Raw genomic sequence first — 20,210 nt, forward strand, 5'->3', positions numbered from 1 at the left:
TTTGTACAAATGGATGCTAAAAAATATATTGTTTCTGTGTAATGTCTGACCTTTATAAAAAGATGATGTTTAATTAATTATTATGAAATACAATTAAGTTTGTGGTTTGATTTTCTTTAACGCACCTCTAAAAGCTTTTCAGCCGTGGGCCTCTTCTTGGGATTTTTTGTGAGTGCGACTTTGATAAAATGTTGGAATATCTGGGACCTTAATTTAAAAAAATATATCATATTACAAGTATTATTTTCACCTTAATTTATAACAATCTGTAATATTGATTACACTCAATATTAGTGCTAACATAAATTATGCAATAACAAAACTATTCAATTTGATTCCTCTGGAAACTGTTAATTTGAACCATTTCCTTTGAACCACATACACAAGATGTACTGTAAGTGAGCTCACAAAGCCATACAATTTTATAAAATATAAATAAATTATGTACAAAATTTTTCATAGAATTTAGCATATCATATTAGAGAAAAGAATTACTTGCAATTTCATTTTGTCAAGAAAGATAACTCTCTCAAAAACTGAATGAATTATCAGCACTATTTAATGTCAAATTTATTTTATCTCAACAGTATCCAAAATATTGGAGTTTAAACTACAGGCAAATGGTTTCAATATAAAATAACTAATAAAAATGTACAAGCTACTTAACCATTTGTTTTTGTCCTTTAACTGTGGTGGCTTGAATCCACTTTTGGACATCAAAAATAAAGCCCTACAAAAAATAAAAAAAACATGTAAAAATGAAGTACAACTACTTGTCCTATTCTCTTCCTTTTTCTCCCCTCTCCCATTACAAATATGATAATATATTACCAAGTAAAACTGCAATTTCTGGATAAAAGTACACTGAAAGCATTTTTATGATTGCATGCAAAACTGTAGATCAGAAACAATTTTAAAAATTCTTCTGAACACCCTACCTCATGGGATGAAGATCAAACATTGGGGGCTGTAATTCGGCAAACTCTATAGCTGTGATTCCCACGGCCCATATATCACACTGCTGATTATATCCCCCCTTCCTCTCCACTGCAGCCACCTCTGGGGCCATCCTGTGAATAATATCATCATCAGTATTAAATCCAGGGATCATCGATATTAAATCCAGGGATCATCAGTATTACATCCAGGGATTATCAGTAATCAATTCAACCCAAAGGATCATCAGCTTTAGATCCATGCAGTTATCATCAGTCCTTGATGCTGGGATCAATCAAACAAAATCCAGGGATCATCAGCTTTTGATACAGGGATCCATAATATTAAATCCAAGGATCATCAGTATTAAATCCAAGGATTATCAGTATTAAATCTAAAGATCATCAGCTTTTAATCCAAGGATTATCAGTATTAAATCTAAAGATCATCAGCTTTTAATCCAAGGATCATCAGTATTAGATCCAAGGATATATAGGAAGAAACTTTTATTCATGAGTGCTGGGTAGAATGTTCAGTAAGATTATATGGTATAACATGTCCCAAATATCTTTCTCCCACTGAGCACTGTATGTAGGAGGATATTTATCGTAAGTCTCTATAACTTGTCAAGGCATTTAATGATTTTGTGGTGCAGGGTCACTTGCAGTTTGATTCAGTACATTTCCTCAAGATGACTGCCCTTTGGATCTTTTGATGTCCTTTGTTGATTTTTAAAGACAAGTGAGATGCAACATCACACTGTACATACCCGGTACTTAGTCTTCACAATCTAGCAGAGATTTTAGCTCAACCTCAAACTAATTGCAACAGAAACTATAATGTGACTAATAATATTGAGTAAAGAGTTGGGGAAAATCTACTGAAGAGAAAGCATGATTTTGGCATGACTTACTGTAGAACAAGGGACATAACTCTGTAAATCCATCCTAATTTTTCCAGAGATTACTATATTACTTAAATAAATTCACTGATAACCTGGATAAGTTAACAAGTATATTAAAGAGCAAGAGCCATCTTATGCATAAAAACGCCCTGTACTTATATCAATTAATTAACTATCACCCTCTTTCCATTTTCATATATCAAAATAAAGTAGACACTTGGTGCTTTCATATTCTATAATAAAATTTCGTTTTGAGAATCAAAATATTTAAAAACAGGCTTTGAGAAATTGCAATGTTCTTTAAATTTGCAGAAAATATGCGTTTTTAACTACCTTCAGCAAAGAATTAAAATATGAGCACAGCCCACGATCCAAAAAATAAAACATGTTTTTTGATCTTCAAAGATAGGCCTTTCATTATGTATTAGCATATTTTGGATCAGAGGTTGTGCTCTATATGAAATATTGAAAAAACGCTTCTACTTTAGGTCATTTTCAAAGGAATTTACAGGATATGAGGAAAATGACGCATTTTATGACGTCATAATGCATTGACTAGATGTGAAATGACGTCACAATTAATAGATACGTGGTCACCAACAGTCCAAGTGATAAATACTGCATTTGCAACCTAAAGTGAGCGGTTTTGAATTTTCCGAAATTCGCAGGGCCAAATAACGCCCAAAGTGGCTCTACCTCTTTGGCTTTGCTTCAGACTTATCTTCCTTTCTTTTGTTATCATGCAGAACAAATCTTCATATTGCTGATGGATTCCTTCTGTTAGAATAATTCTATCCTACCCTCAGTAACAATAAAACTGATGAATTTCCCTTCCTTTTCCCTATAATGAATGGGTTTTTAATCAATCAATAATCATTAGTAAATTTGTACTTCTTGACAGACTACAATAATCTTACCAGTATGGGGTCCCAATAAATGATTTCCTCTTGCACATAGTTTGAGTTATTTGTGCAGAAACACCAAAGTCAGCTACAAATAAAATAACCTTTAATTAATGCATTATAAATCTAATGAGAGTCAATCTTTTTTTTTTTTGACAAAAATTTCAAAATTAAATGACTCTTCTTATGCATGTATCTTCGTGATCTTGTCATTATGTCAGCACACAAACCTAATTTTATGTCCCCTTCATCTGTTAACAAAATATTAGCACCCTAAAAAACAAAACAAATTTCTTATAGATGGGTGAAAAAATACAGTAATAGTTCTGTTAAAAAGGAATAATCTAAAGTTAAGTTAATTCCTCAATTATAATCAATTATACTGAAACAATGATTACTTCTAGCACTCTACCTGGTATTTCTATTCAATAGAAATCAACATAGTTTTTTTTCAATTTAAAACTTATGACTATATATTATGGTGTGTTTAGCTAGCTTTGCTCCTGGTCTGACATTTTGTGATTAACTCCCACATGCAACTCACATTTAATTTTCTCCAATGGGCTTGCAAAGCAATAGCAATTTTCAAACAGTTATTTTTTGAATCAGAAAAATCAGCAGTGTTCTAAATGATTGCTGGTATTGTACTTAAATGGGTCACAGTGCAAGATACATAATAATATAAAAAGGTAAAGGGGTATCTACCTTGGTTCATACTACCGCTATTTGTCAGCAAAACACAATCAATCAATATTTCCTTCATTTATTCCTTTAAAAAGGGGGTGTACGTGACTTTAAATGTAATTTTTCTGAATAATAAAGTTTATCAAGTTCTTGGTCCACAAACATTCAAACAGGAAGTCATGTATACCTATTGAGATTTTGTTACCTGTAATTTGACCTGATTACACAAGTAAAAATTTTACCTTAATGTCACGATGCATTTTCCCTCTGTTGTGTAGATACATTAAACCTTTTAATGTTTCTCGACAAATAAAAGCAATCTGTGGCTCTGCCAAAGGCCCCGTTACTGAAAAAAGAATTAATCTGGGTGAACCAAGGTCCATGTACGTGAGGGCAGATGCATAGATATATGTGAAACTATTTGACAATTACTGAATTAGTGCAAGTTTCAAATATTCTGTACTGAGGCTTTAACAACACCAAAACTTATGTCTGACTTTATTTTCATTCCATTTATGAGAGAGGATACTAACAAGAATTACCAATACATCTGTAATTGGTAATCCATCCCCCCTTTCTTTGAAATAATTTATCAATATGAATCTTTTAACCAGCAAGATTGAGAAGAAAGTTCGTTATTAATTAAGCTCTGTGTGTGTGATATATATGATTGGAGATACAAAACTACTTTAATCAAAACAAAAGTAACTAGTGCTAATTGTAACGGGAACCGTTACAGATGTTCCCCAAACGCTCCCCAACTCCCTTTTAGTGCCATATTCCCTGTAATATACTATATATGAAAACACTCAGTCCAAAAGTATTAAAAATCACTCATTCAAGTGTATTTCTAATTTCACTCATTCCAAATGCACGCACGTGCGTGCACGTGCATGATGACCCTACCTTCTTGTAGAAGTCCCTAATATTTATCTATGTTCTGAATCCCATCCTGTTTGGTTGAAAAACAAGGGAGTTATAGCCATTTCTAGTTTCAGCCAATCAGATTGCAGCACACGTGAATGCGCGTGATTTCATGATTTTTTTTTCTTTATCGCATTGTAGGATATCCTAACGAATGACTATGTTTTAAATTTCAAAGCATTTCGTAAAAAAACAAAGGAGATATAGTTATTTAAAGTATCAGCCAATCAGATCGCAGAACACGTGCATGCGCGTAATTTCTTGAAATTTTTTGTATATCATATTGCAGGACATCCTAATGTATGATTATGTTTTAAATTTCAAAGCATTTCGTCAAAAAACAAAGGCGATATAGTCATTTAATGTGTCAGCCAATCAGATTGCAGCACACGTGCATGCGCGTGATTTCTTGAAATTTTTTGTATATCATATTGCAGGATATCCTAATGTGTGACTATGTTTTAAATTTCAAAGCATTTCGTCAAAAAACAAAGGAGATATAGCCATTTAAAGTTTCAGCCAATCAGATTGCAGCGCACGTGCATGCGGGTGTTTTCAGGACAATTCTTATATAACCTATTGTAGGACATCCTAAAGTATGCCTATGTTTTAAATTTCATAGCATTTCGTCAAAAAAACAGAAAAGATATTGAGATTTTTGTTTCATCCAATCAGAGCGAAATACACGTGCATGCGTGTGCATGCATGTGCATGATGACCAAACTTTCCTGTAGGAGTCCAATATGTCTGTCAATGGTCTAAATCCCATCCTAATTTGTTGGAAAACAAGGGCATTATAGCCATACTAAGTTTAAGCCAATCAGATTGCAGCGCACGTGCATGCGCATGTTTTCACGACAACTGTTATATATCATATTGTAGGATATCCTAATGCATGACTATGTTTAAAATTTCAAAGCATTTCTTCAAAAATTAAAAAAGATATTGCGATTTTTGTTTCAGCCAATCACAGCAAAGCACACGAGCATGCACGTGCATGCATGTACATGACTACCATACCTCCTTGTAGGAGTCTCTTATGTCTGTCTACGTTCTAAATCCCATACTGTTTGGTTGAAAAACAAGGGGGTTATAGCCATTTTAAGTTTAAGCCGATCAGATTGCAGTGCACGTGCATGCGCGTGTTTACATGACAATTGTTATATATCATATTGTAGGACATACTAAAGTAAACCAATATTTTAAATTTCATAGCATTTCCTCAAAAAACAGAAAAGATATTGAGGTTTTTGTTTCAGCCAATCAGAGCGAAGCGCACGTGCATGCGCGTGAGTTCGTGCTAATTTGACAGTGTCACATTATCAATAGTATTAATATATCTTTATATAATGAGTTTCAAATCATTTCATCAAAAAATGTAAAAGTAATAGCTATTTTAAGTATATCAGTCAATTCACTCATTTCACGCGCACGCACGTGCGTGCGTATGCGCGCAAAATGACCTTCGTTCCGCACACCTACACTACACACCTATTAACCCTAAAAAGGTTTTAGCTCAGTTGGGTGAACAGTTTCTGAGAACACTCGCGGACAAAAAAAGTACAGGAGAAGAAATAAGAAAAATAATAATAATAATAATAACTAGATGAGAAACTCGTTGCGAGCAACGAGAGGTCTTCCGTCCGATTCCGGAAAGAAGACGTAAAATCGAGCTGAAAAAGTAAAAAAAAAAAGATTTGCACACAAGGGGGATTGAACCCAAGTCGCTAGCATGAATTTCCAACGCACTAAATATTACGCTATCGGAACCTCTACTCTAAATCTGCTTGTATATATTAACGAATATGCTTCTCTCTTAAAATTATGAAAGGCAGGTCACTATTCAAAATTTAGCGCCAAATGCCACGAGTTAATCTTCGCGCTTTTTCTTTAGAATGTTCTATTAAATAGGTGTGATAGCTTCAATGAAATTAAAAAAGAACGTTCTTATAGCCTAAGATTCGAGATTTAGAAAGTATGTTTAACACATTTTAAAAATTCCATATTGTATATATGCATGTAACACTAAAGCGGTGAAACGGTTATGATTTTTTTTTTCAATTTCCTGTTTATCCCCCAAGTGAACTATCCCGATTAGTTAATCGAAAAAGGTTGAAACGTTTCGCCGAAAAACATGGCTCGCCCTTCGATGGTCAAGGAATCAGATATCATTTTTGCTGAATAACTTGAATCAGGTCTTTGAGACAAGAAAGCTAAAATAAACTCCATGAAGCGATCTTTAAAAAATCTTTTTCTTATTTTTGTCTTATTCATTAGTTTAATATGACACAAGTGTGCATAGGAAAAACAGTGGTTACGATTTATACTGACAATATTAATTGATATTCTTTTTTAAGAAAGTATTATTTTTAAGTATGATTTAAGATCTGTTTTTCCGTGATGCACAAAAGATATTAGGTATCGAATTTCATTTGCACATTTAGTCTTTTCTTTTTCTACTTTGAAAACCAGCCAAAACCAATTATAGAAGACGTTAGTTTGACACAGAACCGCAACGAAACTACGACGTGAAAATCCAAGTATTCCTTTACATTTCATTTATTCTTATGTTACTTTCGTAAAAGCAAACGCTCGGCTGCCCCCGTAAACCCCTATTGCGAAATGTCGGCGTTGACAGAGACAGCCGCCATTTTGGACCCGCTTCAGATTTTCGAATGCTAATATCTAGAGTTTCGATTTATCAATATTTATACAAATTATATAGTAAGCATTATAAGGAGGGTTTCTATTAACATACCAAAAATAAATGAAAAATACTGAAAAACAAAAAAGTTACAAAATACGATTTTTTAAAATTTGCATCTCGTAACGACCGGAAGTACTGACGACGCACGAAAAGGTGATTCTGCAAACCAGAAAGTCATGATCTATCATCTTCAATAAGTCTCCATATCATATACTAAGCCATTTTCGATAAAAGTGCGCGACAAAATCGCATTTTAAAATCAGGAAATTGTCCATAACTTGGCACCAGAAGCGAATTTTCCAAATTTCTCTTCGGATGTAACAACTTCATATAATGACACATTTTTTGTGAAAGTTTCATGAAAAACCGCTCAATAGTTTTCGAGAAATCGCCTGCACAAAATATTGTCAAAAAAAATAATAATAATAATAAGAATAATAAGAAACAGTAGAATCACTATAAGGTCTTCCGTGAAGACGGAAGACCTTAATAATAACTAGATGAGATCTCGTTGCGAGCAACGAGTAGGTCTTCCGTTGAATTTCTCGATAAGATGAGATGTGATTTTGACTGAGATATTCGTTAAAAGAGAATGACATTAAGTTTTTCTTCAATGAATTTTAAGTTTCTCATTTTTATCACGATTTTCTGAACATCTTTTGTTCAATATTGCTTATAAAAATATCCCCCTCCTTTCAAGAGTAAAGCATGACAAAAATTAGCATTTTGGCCGCATTGCGACCCCTTATTACGTAAGATATGGCCAAACTTTTATATTATATTGTTGCAAGTCGTTAAGATGTATATCTTTGCTTCTGTAATGTATCACAAAATATTGATCATTAAAGAGGTACAGATGCAAGACTTTTGGCCCCTTTAAGCCCCTATTTTAAGGTGTCAGCCCCTTTTTCTTGATATCAAATAAAAGGTCTTGTAATTTCAAAGACTTTTTGTTCAACACCTATTCAGAGATTTCTTTTCGTTGTGGAGATATGCTTCATATTGATATTTAGGGGCCACCCCTACAAGTCCTTAATGGGGCCATTTTTCAAAAATTCAAAGAATGCATATTGTTTAGAATATTATTCTGACCATCTTTTGTTCAATATTGCTTATCAAAATATTCCCCATTTTCAAGATATGAATCCTCAAATCTTTAGCATTCTGGCCCTTTGTGACCCCTAATTACGTAAATATGATCCAAATTCTATCATATATTGTTGCATATTGTTAAGATGAATACCTTTGCTTCTTTAATATATCACAAAATATTGATCATTTAGGAGTTAAAGATGAAGGACTTTTGGCCCCTCTGAGCCCCTAATTTGAGGGGTCAGCCCCTTTTTCTTGATATCAAATGAAAGGTCTTGTGATTTCAAAGACTTTTTGTTCAACACCTATTCAGAGATTTCTTTTTATTGTGGAGATATGATTCATATAAATATTTAGGGGCCACCCCTACAAATCCTTAATGGGGTCATTTTACAAAAATTCAAAGTATGCATATTGTTGAGAACATTATTCTGACCAACTTTTGTTCAATATTGCTTATCAAAATATTCCACCTTTTTGAGATATAAAGCGTCAAAGATCTGATATCCTGGCCCCTTGTGACCCCTAATTACGTAACACATGATCCAAGTTGTATCATATATTGTTGCAAATCGTTAAGATGAATACTTTTGCTTCTGCAATGTATTACAAAATATTAATCAATAAAGAGTTAAAAATGAAAGATTTTGGCCCCTTGAACCCCTAATTTGAGGGACCAGCCCCTTTTTCTTGTAACTAAATGAAAGGTCTTGTGATTTTGAAGATTTTTTGTTCAACACTTATTCAGAGATTTCTTTTCGTTGTGGAGATATGTTGAATGGAAATATTTAGGGGCCACACCTACAAGTCCTTAATGGGGCTATTTTTCAAAAATTCAAAGTATGCATATTGTTAAGAATATTATTCTGACCATCTTTTGTTCATTATTGCTTATCAAAATATTCCCCATTTTTGAGATAGAAAGTGTCAAAGATTTGAAATTCTGGCCCCTTGTGACCCCTAATTACGTAACATATGGTCCTAATTGTATCATATATTGTTGCAAATTGTTAAGATGAATACCTTTGCTTCTATAATGTATCACAAAATATTGATCATTTAAGAGTTAAAGATGAAAGACTTTTAGCCCCTCTGAGCCCCTTATTTCAGGGGTCAGCCCCTTTTTCTTGATATCAAATGAAAGGTCTTGTGATTTCAAAGACTTTTTGTTCAACACCTAATCACAGATTTCTTTTCGTTTGATAGATATAATGAATGGAAATATTAAGGGGCCATCCCTACAAGTCCTTAATGGGGCCATTTTACAAAAATTCAAAGTATGCATATTGTTTAGAATATTATTCTGACCATCTTTTGTTCAATAATGCTTATCAAAATATTCCCTCTTTTCAAGATATGAAGCGTCAAAGATTTAGCATTCTGGCCCCTTGTGACCCCTTATTACGTAAGATATAGTTAAAAGTTTAAAATATGTTGTTGCAAATGGTCTAAAATTAATAAAAATCGAAAAATCGAGCAGAAAAAGTGATAAAATTTTTTGGACACACGGGGGATCGAACCCGGGTCGCCCGCGTGACAATCCAACGCGCTAACCATTCGGCCATCGGGATCGCCGCTTCGCGTTTTCAAATGCAAATATCTCGAGATTGGCTTTTTCGATTTTCAAACAAATTACATATTTGGCTTCTGCAAAAGGGTCTCTATTCAATTCTAAAACAAAAATATTAAAAAAGAAAAGTTGAAAAATTACGTTTTTTAAATTCGCTTCCGGTTTCGACCGGAAGTACTGACGACGCACGAAAAGGCGATTCTGCAACGCTATAAGTCATGAACTATCATCTCCAATTAATCTTCAGTTCATATCTAAAGCAGTTTTCGCTACTAAATCAAGACAAAATTGCATTTTAAAATCAGAAAATTGTCCATATCTCACGACCGGAAGTGACGTCATCTACGAAAAAAATTTCCAATAAGGTTCAGATCAGTACCTATCAGATGTTAAAGTTTCATGAGAATCGGTCCAGTAGTTTACGAGAAATCGCGTGCACAAAATCCGTAAGAATAATAATAATAATAATAATAATAATAATAATAATAGGGAAAAAGAAACCGAAGAATAACAAGAAGGTCTTCCGTTGGAGACGGAAGACCTTAATAAGAAACAGAGTAAAAACAATATGTTCCCAAACTCCGTTTGGGGAACATAATAACTCATTGTGGCAAAAAGAGAAAAGTTGCAAATTACTGTGGTAAATAGAAAAAGTGCTAACTTAGAGTGATGAATAAAAGTGCTAACTTACTGTGGTAAATGTTATGAGCCACCTCCATAGTTGTCAATAGCAATCCATAATTTATCTCTTCTATACAGAAAAACAACAACCCACTATTATGAAGCTGAAAAACACTGTACTTGCACTATCTTCCAAATTCATCAGCACAGACAAGCTCCCCATTCTAATATGTACCATTACACCTTTTGCATAATAATAAACCTTGAACAAATTTCACTCTAAGACTTGATAAAGATTAATAAACAAAAATCATTATGATCATTCACTATATCATTATTAGTTTAATAACTACATGACTTATTTTATGTTCAAAATCCAAATTTAATTATGTTAGAAAAATTTGTAATTCATAGTTTTTGTAGAGGTCCATTAAGTATCAATTCAGAAAAACTGATAAATACACTACTTTATAAATAAATCTACCTCAAGTATCTATCCAAAATAAGCTACAATATCATGTTTGCAGTCCTTCATCATGACGATTTCCTGCTGTATGATTGCAATAGTCATCTCCTACAATACAAAGTTATGAGTAATTACAGAAACACTTCACACAAAAAATTCCACTAACTTCTAAGGATCTTTCAAAATTCATAACTCCAATAACAGAGGAAATCCTATAAGCTGTAGATATTGTTTTATCTTGTATACTTCTGTTTACCTGGCTCCAGTTTAATATATCCTTATGATGGCCGCCATCTCCCCAGTACTGAAATTTCTTGCCAAAAAAAAAAAAAAATTAATATCAGTTTCTAAAATTTTTTTTCAATAAACATGACTTTGTGTTCCCCCCCCCAAAAAAAACATAAAGAATACCTAGTTTAAAATAGATTTAGTAACGTAGGTAGAAAAAATCTATATCCCTTAAATAAGAGCTTGCCAAAGGAATAAACTTTTATATAATCATAATAAATCTATAGTAAAATGGTGCTGATCTTTACCACCGTATTAAGTACTTGGCTACTAAAAGTAAAACACCTCTTCTAAAATCTTAAGACTTAAATATTTTTAATGAATATCATTTTCAGTTGAGATTCTACATCATCATACTTTGAAAGTAATTCAATGTGTACAAAAGTCAATGACAGGAAATTTCTGCTGAAACACACATTTACAAAATGATGCAACTGAGTGTTTCCTTGTTTTAAAATAAAATGAAATACAGTACCAAAATTAATACCAGAATTTTGCTTTCAATGTTAACATTTTCCATATTTTGTGATCAGAAAATCAGAAAATGACACAGACAACCAAGTTAAGTTTCCACAAAAAACTAAAGAATTCACAAACATGGACTACAGATTGAACCTTTTCGTGCCAGTCCAATCCTGTTATAATTTCATTGATTACTATGATTATCTCCCCATCATATAACTTTCAGTCTGTGTGAATATTAAATTTCAGCTCTCAGATTTCTTTGTTTATTATGATACATGTAATGGTTTGAATATGCACAGACTATTTTTTTAAAGCAATTCTTTTTTTGCAGATGTTCTTGCTATGTATTTACATTTGATAAAAATGATTTATTCCATGGTATTTAAACTGCAAACATTTTAAGAGTATTTAAAGTTCTTTGCCATTAGAGTGCAAGCCAGTACAACGTATATGTATATAAACATATTTTTCTGTTGATTTATGTCTTAAATTATGGCTATTGTTCAAAATTTAATATATATTTCTAAAAATTAATCTATGGTCCAATTTAGCTTTAACACAAAGACCCAATAATTGAAATGTAATATGACAGTCAAAATTATACAGGTACACAACTTTATGGTTTATTATTATTTTTTTAATTAATTCATTTCATCAAAAATGTTTTAAAATTAAACTGTGCACCTTATTCTTTTCTCAAACATAGAAGATAGAAGTCTATTTGGGTGATAGGAAGCAAAACACAGGGCTAAGGCAACTAAAACACAGCTCTAAATCCAGTTACAATTCAACTTGCGGCAAAGTGTATGTACACTGTACTATAATAACTATAGTAGTACATTGTAGTATCTTTATAGTTATAGTAACTGTTACTATAGAATTCCTATAAAAAGAATGTTATTTCAACGAAATTTAAAGTTAAGTAACATCTTAATGCAATCCCTGAATCCCTATTTAAATATAGATTCCCCATGTACTGGTATCTACAGCAAATTAACAAGAAGCATATAATACCACATCCTCTGTATGCCAGGGGTCCCAAGTCAACAAATTGCTATGAGACCCCTGGCAAATTTTATTAAATAGTCCATTGGCTGAATGCAGCAGTGTCTTTCAGAAAAATTACATTAACATTTTATTTGAATTCATTTTCTCATTGGAAGACAAAAGAAAAGAATATTAATTTAAAATAATCTACTATGTGTCATTTTTTGCAAGAACTTTATTATCATATTTAAGTGGAAGAGTGGTTTTGATGAAATAAATAATTAACATTTAACAATGAAAGAATATTTATTTTATCATCTATGAAATGTGTTTCATAGTTAATATTCGCATTATCATCATCATTGCACTTTAAATATTTCATATTCCATGTTACTAATTTAGTAATTCTGGCTGGCAGTCCTTGTCGACCGGCTACTTGAAATTTCATTCTGAAATTTCAATATGAGCATTATTTTTACTATTTTGGATTGTAAACAACAAAAACCACATTCCATGAATTTTTTTTTACTTATAAAAAAAAAAAAACACTAAAAAGCTATCTCATGAAAATGAAGTGTCACTGAAGTATAGCAATCTTTAATATTACTGAAACTTTTTTATGGATTTTAAAGATGGAATACATTTAGTTCTTAAAATAAATATTATTCAGCAGATCTACTCCATTCTGGTTTCTGGCACTGCTAAATTGCCCCATCGCTGTGTTGGGACATTTTGTCCAAAGAAGCAATTTAAAAACACTATAGTTAAGAACATAATTATGAAGATACATTTCTGAAACCAGATTATTTAAGCAATGCATTTAATCTCCTTTAGCTGATCTTCAAAAAGATTATAGTATACTGGTGTATATCCTTTTCTTATACCAATATCTTGTATTTTAATACCAAAAATATGTAATAACCAGGGACCTATAAACTATAACAGTATAATATAGGTCCCTGGTAAATTTCGCGAGGGACAAGATATAACTAACCAGTAAATACTGATTACGGATATTTTCGTGAAATATGGAAAGGCGATCCTTTTATGTTATTATAACGTGAATTATCTCTAACCAGACAAATGATACTGATGTCAGAATCTGACAGTTGAGGGGCATCACCTTGTAAACATCTCCATAGGTGCCACTCCCGACCCGCTGAATAAGCTCAAAATCGTCCTGGGGGTTTCTTCGGAGAATACCCGAATCTAATGGCGGGTTATGGGCCATCTGCTCCGCAATCAATTCTACAAACCTATGAATTTAAAACAAAAATTCTTTTCCATGTCTGTTATCATTAATTCTACATCCGGTTTAGCTGGTTCCGTTGTTTTCAAGGGAACCAGAAAAATTAAAATGCCGATCCCGATGTTTATTTAGATTACCACCAGATAGGCAAGGCCAGGTAACTGGAAAATTCCAGAAGCCCCCCGTTTTTTGGAGAATACCCATACACAGAAGGGTAGAAGCCCCAATAAAGTGGTAGAAGCCCGATAAAATTGAATCATTTAGGGTACATAAAACCCTAAGGTGATGTTTAAATGAATGATATTGATATCCGTAAACTTTTATAGCCAATCTTACCTCAGAGTCGATAGAAATCGGGCGGCATTTCTTTTCTTCATATACTGTACACCACGCCCGATCTAAACTCGCGATCGCGGAAGTCGTTTCGAGTAAATCAAGTAAATCATTAGCGTAATCTTGATCAAAAGTGAATAATATAATAAATGATTTTTATTTTCAAAAAAAAAAAAAATATATGAAAGGAAAGTTAAGAATATAAAGGAAGCATTAAATATTTACATATTTCCTAAATGAAATAAAGTATAAATTATGAACATATTTCATTGTCTACTTGAATACTTTTATCCACACTGGTTTGTACCTAATAAAAAGAATTTTATATCAAAACTCATTATTGAAAATATGAAAATATTTGTATAGCTGAAGTGTACTGTAAAATAGTTATAAAAACATTGAGATGTAACCTGTTGACATACATTACAGTGAAAATACTAATTGATTGTTGTTTTGTGTGTTTTTTTTTTTTTTTAAATTAATTTAACTAGTCAATTAATCAATTAATAAAGTTCCTTAGTTTAAATTCCAATCATTTATAATATATAACTAAGTAAATTAAGTAATTAATCAAGTTGTTAATTTATTTAATATCTAAGGTATTTATTTTTTTTCTTTCTATGTTTATTTAAATTTGAAATTCAGTATTCATGCATTCATTATTATTTTCCAGTTACTTAGATTTGCTGTATTTTTTTTTTTTTTTTGGTTCTGTTTTATTTGGGGAGGTATTTTTTAAATTAATTTTTTGTGTGCATGTAATAGAAAAAATTATATTCATTGATATTAGAAAGCAATATGTATCCATTAGAATGAAATTATTAGAATCCAGGTTAATGAAATAAAAAAGTTTCATAAAAATTAATTAAATGTGCATAATTGCATATGCAAACAATTGTAAAGTGGGTATTATGAGAATATGGTGAGAATATTATTTACACTTCAGCTAGCTGTGTTGTTTTGTACTGGGATAGAGAGGCACCCCTGTGTGTGTGTACATACACAGCTGTTGACACTTGGTCAAGTTGACAGTAAACTCCTTTTGTTCAAAGACCTGTTCTCAGCTAGTCTGACCAACCCCCCTCTGGCAGGGCATGTGTATATACACTGATCATTAACTATGTTCAATTGTTCTTGACTTTCATTATTGAATTGTAAAATAAATGATTTTGTAATATGATCTTCTTTTTAAATACTGGTGATATGAACTTGAAATATGTTTTAAATACAAATTTCATTTTAAGTACGTTAGCACACACATAAGGAAAATATGAATTTTTGGATAATTTTGATACCAATAATAATGATAAATTAATAAAGACCTTTTAAATTAGTAATACCTGAATAATATTCATAGTTTCCTTATGTTCCCAGCTCTAGCCACGTGGAGGCCTCCTTAATTGTAGAGCCATGATTTGAATTTTGAAACAGAAAAATATTAAAACCAAAGGACCGAAAGATGACCGAAAGATAAAAAGAAAATAAAAATCTTTAAAAAAAACCCAGACTTTATCATTATTCCTAGTCAATCTTTTGTTCATGTAAAAACATATTACAGCCAAATGAAAGTAATTGACAATAAATTAATAATTATAAAAAAATTCATAAAAAGGAATTTATAGTTCAATTAGCAACATTAAAAAAAAAATATGTTCCTAACCTAACCTAACCTAACCTAACACAAAACCAAACAGTATTCACTGGTCAGCACCCGTCTGGCGGGGGAGGAATACTGCCTGATACTAACCCTATGCTAAGTTCTAACCTAACACAACACCAAACAGTATTCACTGGTCTGCACCCGTCTGGCGGGGGAGGAATACTGCCTGATACTAACCCTATGCTAGAAAAATAATAATTATACAATTTTAAAAACATTTTTGGGTTCCTGGTTTAAAACTGACTGATTATTGGCCTTTGATCTACTGATCTACTGTATTTTAGATTTTTTGAAAGTTGTAGTCCTGTCCACTTTTTTACGTTTTTGTTGTCCAATCTTTTTACCTAAGGTACGTGGTCTAACTATAGTGGTAGTACCGTCAGTTGATGTGAGTGTCGTTTTATCTGGCGGAATAAAAAGTTTGAATCTTTTGTACAACCTATCTCGTTCGTCTGTCGTTTTGGTCACCCACACTGATTTTGAAACTCTGAAATGATCATGTGTGTCTATTAGTTTTAATTGTCCTACCCCAACAAGTGATTTTCTAAGGTCTTTAAATTGTGATTCTATAAGTGTTGTCAGTATATTAACCAAATCAAGGAGTGGTTTTGATTTCCAATCAATTGCTTGTTTTAAGACATGATTTAATGACTCAGAATTATTATTTGTCCACGGTTTATCAACAATGTCATGCCTGATGGGGTTGTTGACTTTTTCTTTAAGATTTGGTTGAATTTTTTTGAAATATTTTAGAAATTTTCCTGAAAGGTCCTTTGATAGCATCTCCTCCCACTCCTCCTCGCACTGCATCTCCTCCCTCTCCTCCTCCTCGCACTGCATCTCCCTCTCTCCTCCTCCTAGCTCCACATCTCCTCCTCCTCACTCAGCATCTCCTCCTCCTGTCACAGCATCTATTAAACATCCAACTGCAAGCTCCTCTCCTGTTCCAAATCCAACTCCCAACTCTCCCATATACTTCAAGGGAGAGCACCACATCCTCTCAAACTTCTATCCATGTGTTCTAATGTTCCAGGGTCTTACATTTCAGAGTTCGGAACATTTGTATCAGTACTTAAAAGCTGTCGAGCACTCTGACCCCTATTTAGCAAACCAAATTCAAAACGCTCCGACAGCAAAAATAAGTAAACAAATTTCAAAACTTGTAAATACCACCTCCCATTGGCATTCAATCAAAAACAAAATTATGCTAAAAGTTTTGGCTATTAAATTCAACCAATGTGCTGAGTTCAAAAATTACCTTCTCAGCACAAACAAAAGGGTACTGATACATAATGTTGCGGACTCATATTGGGGCACTGGTTGGAATGGCAAAGGCAAAAATATTCAAGGTAAACTCCTAATGCAGTTTAGGCATAAAATGGCCAATGCAACCAGTGCTCCATCAGTAAGTTCCCCTACAGTTCCAGCACCTATCCCAACAACAGCTTCATCAATTCCTCACCCTGTACCCATACCAAGTCCTCCAGCAGCTCCCGCAACTATTTCCCCTATTACAATGCACCTGTAACCGTCCAAGGTACTGCATCAGCTCCGTCAATTCCAGCACATATCCCTACTGCAGCTTCATCAATTCCTCCTGCTTCAGCTCCGTCAATTACACCAGCTACAAGCCATCCTGTACTCATCCGGAGTCCTTCAGCAGCTCCTTAATTACTCTCCCTATAGGTCCTACAACAGCTTCCTCTGTAGAAACCCCTACATCTCCTCAGTCTCCGGTTCAGTCTATTAGTTATTCAGAACGAATTGCGGTTATTGGTCAAAATCATGTGTAGAAATAGGAAATAGTGTAGCAAATGGTTCTGTGAATTTTAAGTTGCCAAATAATTATTGCGTTCAATTTTTTAGTGACATAGATATTACAACAAAAAGCTTAATTTATAGTCAATCTTTCAGAAGAGCAGTTGAATTCTGTCCAACAAAAGTGTTTCTACAAGTGGGAGAAAGGATATAAATTCATCTTCTGTGTCAGAAATAGTGTTAGGAATCCAAAACCTTATTGAAAATCTGTTAAGAAATGATTCGGTTCAAAAAATATTTATTGGAAGTCTGTTTAGGCAAATGATTTGTGGAACCATGGATCCAGGAAAGTACAATTCTACGGTTTTTGACATAAATAACACATTACGAAGGAAATATGGAAATTCTCAGAATGTGATATTTTGGAGATGTAGGGGTTTAATGATTTTAAGAAAACTAAAAACATTTGGCGTGAAGATGGGATTAGTTTGAACAGAGAGGCAATGGAAATTTTTAGTCGACAGATTCAACTGGCAATGAAATGTAAAATTACATAAAATACCTATGCTTGGAGATGATAAAAGATTTTCAGTTTCAACCAGTCTATTTTTTTCATAGTTAAATTTCAATAAAAACTTTATTTTGTAGTGTGTAATTTTTTTTACTTTACTTTTTTAAAAATTTTAATTCATATTTGTTTTAATTTAAAGTCAATTAAAAATGTAAACAACTGATGATTTATATTTAAAACATCTGATTTATTTCTAGAAAAGAACATAAAAAGGTCACTTTGAAATAAACTATCTATATACAGTGTATTTGAAACTTTATATTTGAAAATGATATTAATAAATTTCTTTCCAGGTTTCAGTGTTTTCATATTTTGGCATTGATTTATTTTTTGTTCTCTTTTAACATTTTAGTAATTATTATTTTCATTTTTAATTATTTTTGTTGCTTCGAAGCTCTTAATTTTATATCTCTAAATTCATAATTTGTCTAAAATCTCAAATAAATTATAATTTGTCTAAAATCTCAAATAAATTCAGTATTTTCATATTTTGAAATTTATTTCATTTTTTTTTGTTCTCTTTGAAACATAAAATTAATTATTAATGAATTAATTATCATTACTATTTTTTATAATTATTGTTGCTTGGAGCTTTTGGATATGTTTTTATCTCTAAATTCAGAATTTCTCTAAAATCTCAACAACAACAAAATCAAATTATGGCTCTACAAAAGAGGAGGCCTCCACGTGGCTGAGAGCTGGTAACATTGGGATAATATGAATAATCAATACACAAATTCATATTATCTTAATGGCTAACGTCCTTATATTTTTAAAAAATCATGTATTATATAATATTTTATATTTATCATGTATAAAAAACATTTAAAAATTAAATTGAATTTTTTTAACTTTATCTATACGATGATAAACAGCATCTCGCTTCGAAATTAGATCGGGCGTGGTGTACGGTAAACTAGTAATGCCGCCCGATTTCTATCGACTCTGAGGTAAGATTGGCTATAAAAGTTTACGGATATCAATATCATTCATTTAAACATCACCTTAGGGTTTTATGTACCCTAAATGATTCAATTTTATCGGGCTTCTACCACTTTATTGGGGCTTCTACCCTTCTGTATGGGTATTCTCCAAAAAACGGGGGGCTTCTGGAATTTCCAGTCACCCGGCAAGGCCAGTCTTGAGTCTAACGCTGCTTATAATTAAAAAAAAGTTATTTAAAAATATCTCACATATTTTATACCTAATTATATAGAAAATGTATTCGGAAGTTTTCTGAATGTAAACTCTTTTAGTAGTCTATTATGAAAATAAGTTAAAAGATCACGGTACTGATCATGCTGATGTATTCCTAATGCAAAGACACTGTATTGTATTTCAAAAACGAGGATGATTATTTGGCCATTTCGAAAAAAAATATGGATTCAGTATTAATGATAGTTAATCAGGGACGTAGCATCTTTTTTGAAAGGGGACAGCCAGAGAAGTTAAAGTCAACTTACCTGAAAGAACTAGAGAAACCAAAAAAGGGGGTGTTTGTGAAACACTAATGCCCCCCCCCCCCTCCTTAACAGCTTTTGGCTAAGTTTGTTCAAAGTTTTTCAAATACAAGGATTAAAAATGTTGTTACCCGAAGAAACTCGTTCTCAGACCGTGAATATATACATGTGAAATAAGAGTTCCAACCACAAATCCAAGCCATAGATGCAACCAATCAAAAGTAATAGGCAATGTTAAAGTTTTTGCGAACAAACAGACAGACGGACAGGACAAAAAAACTATATACCCCCGAATCTTCGATTACAGGGGCATTAAAATAATCAACGGGGGGAAATTTGTCTTAACGTGAAAACCCAAATTCTATCATCCAAATCATTTGTCGTTGAGGAAGGGGGTGTCTAACTTCTTTCGGTGCCAATTTAGTTATTTATTCATACAGACACACACTACTACATGTACATTACCTTTATTTGACTATTCTGCAAGAAAAAGTGAGGTTAGGCCACCAGCTTCATTAATTAGTACATACATTTTCAAGTGTAAAAGTTATGATAGGAAGAGAGAGAGGGGGATGGAGGGGGGGGGGTGTTTGCCTCCAGTTTTGATTCAATGAAAATTTTTCATTCCATATA

At 32.5% G+C, this 20,210-nt stretch overlaps 1 protein-coding gene across 1 annotated transcript; it reads right to left on the minus strand.

Annotated features, from left to right (window-relative positions):
• Nucleotides 1-3: 3 nt before the first annotated feature.
• LOC134265140 (mitogen-activated protein kinase kinase kinase kinase 3-like) lies at nucleotides 4-16,784 on the minus strand (the record flags this gene model as incomplete). Its single annotated transcript, XM_062747387.1, has 11 exons — nucleotides 16,672-16,784; nucleotides 13,637-13,802; nucleotides 10,852-10,914; nucleotides 10,411-10,504; nucleotides 3,669-3,772; nucleotides 2,973-3,015; nucleotides 2,758-2,830; nucleotides 939-1,070; nucleotides 668-730; nucleotides 126-207; nucleotides 4-16 (listed from the first exon to the last, which is right to left on the minus strand). Coding segments are annotated over exons 1-11 (946 nt in total), but the record flags the coding sequence as incomplete, so codon positions are not given.
• Between the last annotated feature and the right edge of the window lie 3,426 nt (nucleotides 16,785-20,210).

Source organism: Saccostrea cucullata, unplaced genomic scaffold (genome assembly GCF_032062105.1).
Source record: "Saccostrea cucullata isolate Sc308-1 unplaced genomic scaffold, CSIRO_AGI_Scuc_v1 ctg10758, whole genome shotgun sequence".
NCBI lineage: Eukaryota > Metazoa > Mollusca > Bivalvia > Ostreida > Ostreidae > Saccostrea > Saccostrea cuccullata.